At 39.5% G+C, this 10148-nt stretch overlaps 1 protein-coding gene across 1 annotated transcript; it reads left to right on the forward strand.

The window, feature by feature from the left end:
* Window positions 1–372: 372 nt before the first annotated feature.
* On the forward strand, window positions 373–7597 carry LOC114271911 (chaperonin 60 subunit beta 4, chloroplastic). The gene is given in 7 exon segments (XM_082905292.1): window positions 373–565; window positions 5664–5801; window positions 6086–6181; window positions 6618–6860; window positions 6942–7008; window positions 7011–7055; window positions 7392–7597. Coding segments are annotated over 7 exon segments (954 nt in total). The 5' UTR covers window positions 373–406.
* Window positions 7598–10148: the final 2551 nt, after the last annotated feature.

A 10148-nucleotide genomic window follows, 5' to 3' on the forward strand; every position in this document is an offset into this window, starting at 1 on the left:
TGATTTTTCGGACTGATATTGTGATTTTCGGACTGATATATTCTAATTTTTGGACTGATTTTGGAACTGATTTTCGGGACTAGTATATTCTGAATTTCGATTTGATTTTGGAACTGATTTTGTATTTTTTGAGGACTGATTATAATTTTAGGTATGGATCATTTGGTTTAGGAGGGTATAATAGTTTCAAGCTCTGAATCTAAATTGTGAGCTGGTTTCTTTTAGTCACTACTAGTGTATTGGGATATAAATATTTTGGCATTTTGTCTTGTCAACATAAGCCAAACCCAATTTGTAATGCGTATGCAATGTGTTTGATGTTATTATTCAACCACATTGTGTCGTAACCCTAATGAATCGTTGAGTTGTAACTGGAAATTGCGATCAATGTGGTTAGTGTGTGGTAATGATTAGTTTGTTTTGGTTTTGTTTGGTGCAGGCAGGGGTGGACTTGGTGGCAGAGTTGGTGGGAGTGACATTGGGTCCAAAGGGTAGGAATGTGGTGTTGCAAAACAAGTATGGACCTCCAAAGATTGTCAATGATGGTGAAACTATTCTCAAAGAGGTAACTCACAATTTTGCAGGCATGGACTGCCCTTCATTTCTCTTTATCCTTGGTGTAAAAATTGATTATAGTTTTTAATTATTATTGGACTTTTGGTGATTCAAATCTTGAAGATAGTGGTTCTAACTTCTACATATGACAAAGAATTAGTTGCCATTCCAATTATGAGTGGTGTTAGCTTTTGAACAATGAAGATTGATGGTGTGTTTTATGGCCTTCTTGTTTTTCAATTTATACTAAACTTCCCCTTCATTTGTAGGAAAACCCTTATATGTTACCTTTAATATTTGTAAGTTCTCAAGTTTTAAAAATTTCGATTAATTTCAGCTCAAACTTTGGTACTTCAAAGTTATCTTTAAGTTTGTAAAGGAAACTTTTGGGTTCTTGGTATTTTGCTTCTGTTGGGGGCCTGGATCAACCCTAGAATATGTTCGAAGAAATGCTAAAGAAAACTTGTTCTAATATAAGAGACCAAGATAGTATATATCGAGCTTGCTATTTGAGTTATTTGAGTTTTTTTACATATAACTTATATATAATTGTAGACGTCCCCGAACGCCCCGGGAGGATGAGTCCCGTTCTGTTCATTTGTGGGGTCACTACAGCTCGGACTCTCAAATTGTCACGGTTCTTAATCTGAACCAAAGAGTCCAAATCCGGCAAATCATTTTGAGAAACAGATTTTTGAAAAGAAGTGCCAAACATGGACTGCTTTGCCAGATACAGAGTCGCCACCTAAATATTTTTTATGGGGAATTTAGGAAACCTTGATTCGGTGCCGAAGGCCACATGTCCGTCATCACTAGAGTTGCCTCGGCTCGGGAGCTAGGGTACGATTGGGGAAGGTCAGCTATGAGCACCCCCTCTCGCCCGATCCGAAGATTGGCCTCTACTAACCATGATATCCGTTTTTGAAATCGTTATGTGTTCTTATTCTGGTTATTAGCCTAGAATTACTATGTTATGCGCACAGCAAACAAGTATAGACCAAATCGCCTAAATTGGAACAAAACATTTCATGTTTGTTTTGAAAATGGTTTGCTACCCGCAAGTAGGCTAAAATGCAGGTTTTGCCACCCTCAAGTGGGCTTTTAGAAAAAATGGTTTTGCCACTATCTAGTGGGCTTTAAAATTCATAGTTTTAATGTGTTATCCCAATTTAAGCAATTCGACCTCCATCCACAGGCATTCAAGCAGTAATATCACGTAAGCAACTAGCCTCATGGTAATCATGCTATCATGGCAACACTCACACGCATGCAAGGATGCTAAAGCATAAATACTTACATCGTACTCCGTGCCAAAACAAAGAACTCGTTAGCAATCAATGCATGATCCAAGTCCATGTTTAAATGCCTAATGCAACGCACACGGAATGTCACTAGAGTAGGCTCGGCTAGTCTATGAATGACATGTGAAAATGCGCAGGTAGCATGATGCGCCGAGGCCGGTGCATGTAAAACAAACGGATGAATGCACGCATGCATAGCATAAGGTATGCTAAATTAAACATGTCCTAATACTAACCATCATAAGCTGGTAAATAAAAGGGAAGAAAGACGTGGGGTTGGAAGACATACACACACTCACGCACACTTATTACACAATTGCCCTCACTCGGAGGGTCCGAATAAATATTACAGTACGAATAATAAACAAATAAATTATTACAGAATTTCTAATTAATTATCAGAATAAATGCAAGAAGAGAAGTGGCCACGGCCCCTGCCTCGGGATGCGCGAATGATGCATGCTCGAACCCGTCTCGCCCGGAAAGTCCGCACCATACCATTGCTGCCTCTGTTTTTACTGCCTTGCTTCTCTGAAAAATGCCAAAGTTCCGGGGCAGGTCCCTTGCACACTGCAGAATATCACCGGCTGAAGGAAATGCCCACCGGCAATACATAATTTCCACCGGCAGTTAATGAAGCCCTCGGCCCATGAAGGATTGTCGGCCGGCACTGAATGATGCCGATCGGCATAAACTTCCTGCAGAAGACAGTTTTGACAGCAACAGAGGGCAAGCAGTGTATGGCATGGAATTTTTAGGCAAATGTATGCATGGACACACTCCCTATCATGTAATGGACTCAAGGGAGCATGGCCCTCGACCCTCGGGCCACCAATCACGCATTTCGATGCATGATGGCCAAAGAGTCAAGTATGCATTTCAATGTCAAATGCAATGCACACAAAACATACAAGGGACCCAACCTCAATCATGATTGGTCAAGAGGCGAGGCAATGCACAACAATGCACATGCGACCTAAGCATGCAAGCAAACATACAAACATGCAATACAACTACATGACACACACAATGCTAACAACATAACATGCACAACGCATTGAAACATGGCATATACAATGCAAGAATGGGCTTACACCAACATGAGAGAGCCTCAGCCACACTCACATAGGAGGCCATAAGATGAAAATGAAGTGCCTCGAAATGCGTGCACACGGGCACGCAAACCAAGGCAATGGCATATGCAATGCAATGGCTAAAATGGCATATAGAATGCAACATGGACTTATACTAACATGAGAGAGCCTCAGCCACACTCACATAAGAGGCCGATGGATGAAAATGAAGTGCCTTGAAATGCGTGCACACGGGCACGCAAACCGAGGCAATGGCATATGCAATGCAATGGCATGGAAAATGATATGCAAACATGCTAATGGGATTTCAGCACTGAAATGTGGGGGAAAACAGCCCCGAAATGAGGCGAAAGTACACCCGATGCATGGAGTAGTCCCGAAACATGAATTTTGGCACCCGAAATGGCCTATAGCTATACCAAACATGCACAATATGGACATGCAATGAATAGACAGTAGCAAGGCAGCCCCAAAATAAGCATTTTTCCAGTTCAAAGCATGGTCAAACAACAAACATAAATAGGGCAAAACTAGTATGCAAAAATGGTCCTAAATATGAGATTATGAAGCAACTCACAGCTGCTGACTCCAAACAGGTTAGGGCCCTTCAACAACATTTAAGAGGGGCCCAAAATATGCACATTTACAGAACTGTAAAAACCCCAAAAACAAACATAGGTATGGCTAAGTTCTTATGCAAGAAATGGGCCAAAAGGTGGCCAAAGAAGCAAGTATACAAAAAATTCATCAAACAGCCAAAGACCCTTAATAAAACATGACAAGGGGGTCAAAATATGGCTGTTTTTAGTTCGGACCAAAGTCCAAAAACAGCAACATCAGGGGCTGCCAAGGCATGCAAAAATGGGACCCAAAAGAGAATATAAAGGCAAGTATAGCATGGAGGTCCCAAACAGTGTTGATCCCTTCTACAATGTTGAAGAGGGGATCAAAATAAGCCTATTTACAGTTTACATCATACTCCAAAACAGATCACGTATAGGCCAAGAATAACATGCAAGATAATGGCATTTAAGAGGGGTAATGAAGCAAGTGCAAGCTACTGTCCTCAAACAGTAAGAGGTCCTCAATCAAACATGAAGAGGACCTCAAAATATGATGATTTACAGTTTGGGTCGGAGCCCAAAAATGCAAGCAATCATGGCTTAGATATGAAGCAAGAAAAGACTAGAAAAGGGAAGAGGAGGACTCACCCTTGAAGACCAGCAAACCAGCACCTCTTGGACCAAGTTTAGGTGCTCCTAAGCTCTGAAGAACAGCCTCAAGTTGCTGCAATGGAGTAAGGATGCCTTGTGCTATGATTTGATGAAGAAATGGCCCAAGAACAAGGGTGTTTGATGGTTGAATGGGAGAGATATAGCGAGAGATGAAGGGATATATGTATGTATATATCAAATATATCTATATATCTCTGGTTTTTTGTTCAAAACATCCAACCAAAACAATGGAGGAGGAGAGGCCCCTTATATAGGCAAGACTAAGCTTCTAAGACAAGCTACAAAGGGTCAAAGGGGTCTAAGGGGAGGTCAAGGCTTATTGGAGAAGCTAGGACAACTGGTAAGCTTCTTGGGGAAGCCAAGACAAGAGGTCAAGGCTTCCTCAAGAAGCCTTGAGCAAAGGGTGCAAGAAAAGGGGTCAAAGGGTGTGCAAAGGGTGCAAAACAGCCACACACGTGCATGGGGAGCAGGGTCTGTGCATTCCAGCTGCCACAGCTGGCATCCATTCAATCTGTAGAATACTCCGGAAGGTCATCGGCCAGCAAAAATGGCCGGTCAGCACAATAAATTGCCGATCGGCACAATAAATTGCCGGCCGGATAAATAGATTGCCGATAGGTGCTTCCAAGGTCAAAAAATGGCCGGTGGGTGTCCAGATTGAAGCCCCGGAAGTTAGCTTTCCAATGGCGCAAACCTTGCATTAAAATTCGTCCTGTGGAAAAAGTTATGCCCTTCTTGGTGAAGCCGCGCAGATTCGATCCAACCGGGATGATGCCCAACTTCAGCTGCTCATATCTCCCCCACCCGGACTTGGCTTTAAGAGATTCTTGAGTGCAAAATGAAGCCCCGGAAGTAAGCTTTCCGACGGTGGTGGCCCCATAGCTAAAATCCAAGTGTACAGATAGATAAGCCCGATTTAGCGAGGGCTGCTCGACTCGCTTCTACCCGGATTCATGCCGAACTTCTCCCAAACTAATTTTCTCCTCTCCTTTCCTCTCTTCTTCAACTCCAAACCCCTAAACAAAGTGTTTTGAAGGATTTGCCTCTCTCCTTTCCGAAGAAACTGAACATTTGCCCTGCACACCTTTCTCCCACCAAGTAAAACATCAGTGGCGCCCAAGTCTTAAGGGCGGCCAAAAATGGGGTGTCTACAATAATGTTAATTCAAAATTGTGCCAAAAAGCTTACTTTTTGTCATGTTTTCCGATGTGAGTTCAAATCTATGAAAATTATTTTTATTTTACATAACAGGAAAAAACTTTGTATTCATCTTAATGTTTTCATTAAAATTTATGAATAGGTTCTCCATCTTATTTGAACTGTGTGGTTTACACTTAAGAAGAGCAGTAACACATGCTTTGATGGTGTTAGAAATATTAAAAGCCGTGGGTTTAGAAATCCTCAACCACATGAGAAGAAAGTAACGCCGCATCAAGCCTTCTCCTTTTAAATGGCTTTAATTTGCCTTAATTAATCAGATAGAGCCGGAAGACCCTTTGGAAAATGTTGGAGTGAAATTAGTGAGACAGGCTGGAGCTAAGACAAATGATATTGCTGGTGATGGTTCGACAACGTTAATAGTGCTCGCTCAAGGCCTAATCTCTGAAGGTGTGAAGGTATGACTGGGATGCCATTATATTATGAGTTGTATATCTCTCCCATTAGAACAATAAAATTACTTGTTTTTCATACAAATTGTTGTTGAAATGCAGGCTATATGTTAGATTATTAGTGTCAGTTGTATTTCCAAGTTACTCTTTCTATCTTTTATTTTATTTTTTTTTTCAATTATAGGGTTTGTATGGCTGTTTCTAGAAGTTTTAAAAGACATGAATGTTGCTATTTCTCTCCACACAAGCTTTGTGTTATCTGCTATTTCTCAAAGATTTCTATTCTCTAGGTTATTGCAGCAGGCATGAATCCCATTCAGATATCCCAAGGAATCGAGAAAACTGCAAAGGCCCTTGTTTCTGAGCTCAAACAGATGTCCAGAGAGGTATACAGTAATTCCATTCTTCTTTTAGTTCCCTGGGAAAGACTAATGAATTGGGTAGAAAGAGAATTATGGCAAAGCAAAATATAAGTAGACATTTATGCTCCGTTTGTTTAGGCGGGACTTGGGCTTGTTTTTCATTGACAATGGAAAACATTTTCTTTGAACTTTGATTTTTCATTGTACCAAATGCCAAAAAATGCGGAAAATGTTTTCCACTTTTAGAAGGTGAAAAACGTTTTCTGGACTAAAGAGTTATCAATGTCACCACACTAACAACTCCACCACCACTGCCACCCCACCACCTATGTCCTAAAAAGTTTCTGTAGAATTTTTTTTTTGTTGAAAAATGTATTCTGCCGAAATAAATGGAGCATTACTCAGTAGTTCATGCACTCGTGCTTGCCAAAATCAACTGAAAATATTGACTATATTGCAGGTTGAGGACCACGAGCTTGCAGATGTTGCTGCTGTAAGCGCAGGGAACGATTATGCAGTAGGAAACATGATTTCTGATGCTCTTCGACAAGTGGGAATGAAGGGAGTAGTAACAATTGAGAAAGGGAATTATGCAGAGAATGCTTTACAGATTGTAGACGAAATGCAATTTGATCGTGGATACTTGTCCCCTTATTTTGTTACTGATAGACGGAAGATGATAGTGGAGTTCCACAATTGCCAGGTAGGGCTGTTAACACTTTGTCAAGCATAGCATTTGCAGCATTGTCCCGCGGGGAGTATTCATAGGGTGCTTTGGTTGCAGTTATTTCTGGTCGATAGAAAAATCACAAACCCAAAGGTAGTTGATGACATCGCTATCTTGACTGGAGGTAGTTGATTAACCACTACTTAGATGACATCGCTATCTCGACTGGAGGTAGTTGATTAACCACTAAAATACACCACAATTTGTGTATTTGAAGTAAATAATGTCTATAATAAATCAAAACAGAACATTATTATAGCAGAAATACATTAATATACACTAGTTGGTGTTTTATATTATCTGAAGGCACAAACTAGGACTGACTATAATGATGATTGAGGTGTTGATAATGATGATATCATGGGAAAAGTGGCTAGAAAATTTGAATTTAGTTAGTTTTAAATCCTAAAATTGACTTTGCATCCATAACAAGGTAAATTTGGTCAAATTGTGGGTATATTTGTTAAAATTCCTCACATATTCATGTTATGAGCTCATGTCTCGCAGGAACTGTAATTAGGGATGACATGGGTTTGACCCTAGAGAAGGCTGGAAAGGAGGTATTGGGTACTGCTACCAAGGTGGTGATAACTAAGGATTCTACATTGATAGTAACTGATGGGAACACTCAAGCGGCTGTTAAGAAGAGAGCCTCTCAGATCCAAAAGCTTGTTGAGGAGCATAGAATATTTTCTGAAATGTTATCCATATAGTTTGATCGTTTTTTTTTTCTTTTTTTTAATTAAAAAAAAAATTCCCAAGAGTTTTAGTTGGAGCATCAATTGTGACATGAAAGAACATAAATGCATAGTACACAAAAGTAACCACATTGACTTAAAAGGCCCGTTCAGGGGCCGAAATTGTGAAATGACCACCGAAACTACCGAAACTTGGCACGGACAGCTTGTTCAAGCTTAAATAGACTTGTAGGAACAAACGGGACCTCGATTGTAAAATACAAGACTTAAAAGGCCTGTTCGGGGGCCGAAATTGCGAAATGACCACTAAAACCACCGAAACTTGGCACGGAAAGCTTGTTCAATCCTAAATAGACTTGTAGGAACAAACGGGACCTCGATTGGATCTCCAGTTAGAAAATTAGAAGGAAAATTGTAAAACACAATACTTAAAAGGCCCGTTCGGGGGCCGAAATTGCGAAATGACCACCGGAACCACCAAAACTTGGCATGGACGGATTTTTCAACCCCAAATAGACTTGTAGGAATAAACGGGACTTCGATTGGATTTTCGGTTAAAAAATTAGAAGGAAAAATGTAAAATACAAGACTTAAAAGGCCCATTCGGGTGCCAAAATTTTGAAATGACTACCGAGACCACCGAAACTTGGCACGGACAGCTTGTTCAAGCCTAAGTAGACTTGTAGGAACAAACGGGACCTCAATTGGATCTCCGGTTAGAAAATTAGAAGGAAAATTGTAAGACACAAGACTTAAAAGGCCCGTTCGGGGGTTGAAATTGCGAAATGACCACCGAAACCACCGAAACTTGGCACGGACAACTTGTTCAAGCCTAAATAGACTAGTAGGAACAAACGGGACCTCGATTGGATTTCTGGTTAAATAATTAGAAGGAAAAATGTAAAACACAAGACTTAAAAGGCCCGTTCGGGGGCCGAACCAAACCTTGGCACAGACAGCCTTTTCAAGCCTAAATAGACTTGTAGGAACAAACGGGACCTCTATTGGATCTCCGGTTAGAAAATTAGAAGGAAAATTGTAATACACAAGACTTAAAAGGCTCGTTTAGGAGCCGAAATTGCGAAATGACAACCGAAACCACCAAAACTTGGCACGGACAGCTTGTTCAAACCTAAATAGACTTGTAAGAAGAAATGGGACCTCGATTGGATTTCCGGTTAGAAAATTAGAAGAAAAAATGTAAAACACAAGACATAAAAGGCCCGTTCGGGGGCCAAAATTGCAAAATGACCACTAAAACCACCGAAACTTGGCACGGGTAGCTTGTTCAAGCCTAAATAGAGTTGTATGAGCAAACAGCACCCGATTGAACTTCCCGTTACAAAATTAAAATCAAAATTGTGAAGTTCATATCGAGGTTTTTTTTTTTTTTTTTTTTTGTCAATCTAATATTGTTTTTTCTTTTTTCATGTGACAGATTGGCAATGGTGGAAAATAGTTCAGGCTGCATCAGAAGATTTGATTTTGTGTTTTTGAAAATATTTTGACATAGGATTTTGGTAAATGATTTATGGATTAAATGTTTAGCATCAAAATATTTGGTGTTGTGTTTTTGCAAATATTTTGACATAGGATTTTAGTAAATGACTTGTTGGTTAGATGTTTAACATCAAAATATTTGGTTGTAATTTTGAAAATATTTTGAAATAGGATTTGGTAATGTATTTATGGGTTTGATATTAGTAGTTTGTAATTACTTTGGTATGCATGTTTTAGATTGTCAGAGAATTGTAATTATGTTCATTGGAATTTTTCATAATTATTAATTTTGAATTAGTATGAATGTCTTGCACAGGTGCATTATTATTTACATTACATTTGTGTATATATTGTGCACAGGAAAACAAGTGTTTTGGATTATTTTGAACAGAAAAATTATTAAAATCAAAATTTGTGTACTGAATTTTTAGTGACAGGTGGTATTTTGGTCGCTGTTAATATATTTGGCGACAACATATTGTTTTTGTCGCTAAAAGTTAGTGGTTATTCCAAGAACGTTTAGCAACCAAAACTTACTCGTCGCTAAAAACGTGAGTTTTAGTGACCAAATTAATTTTGTCGTTAAATAGTACTTTTGGCGACGCATTTATTTGCCGCTAAAACTACATAGCCTATCCAAATTTTAACCTTTTAGCAACAAATTGTAATTTATAACGACAAAATATATGATTTTTGGTGACCAATTTTGCTCGTCGCTAAATGTCTACATACGGTGACAATTTCTGATTTCGTCGCCAATACTTTTAGTGACAGGCCTTTGGCGACAAGTTGTATATTTGTCGCCGATTCTTTTGGCGACTGAATTTGTACTTTTGGCGACAAATTTTTGGGTCGCCAAATGTGTTTTTTGTTGTAGTGATCTGCACAACGATCGAAGCTAGAACAAGGCGTCGCCGCTGGTGAACAAGGTGTCTCTCTCTCTTTCTCTCTGATCTCACTCTTCTTCATCCCTTTTTGTAGATACCATTTGATTTTTATGGTATATATGTTGCGATTTGCTTGTAACTTACCGATTGATTGCGATTTGCTTGTAATTTACAGATTG

The sequence above is a fragment of the Camellia sinensis genome, chromosome 14, assembly GCF_055761805.1.
Source record: "Camellia sinensis isolate YWXY chromosome 14, ASM5576180v1, whole genome shotgun sequence".
Lineage (NCBI taxonomy): Eukaryota > Viridiplantae > Streptophyta > Magnoliopsida > Ericales > Theaceae > Camellia > Camellia sinensis.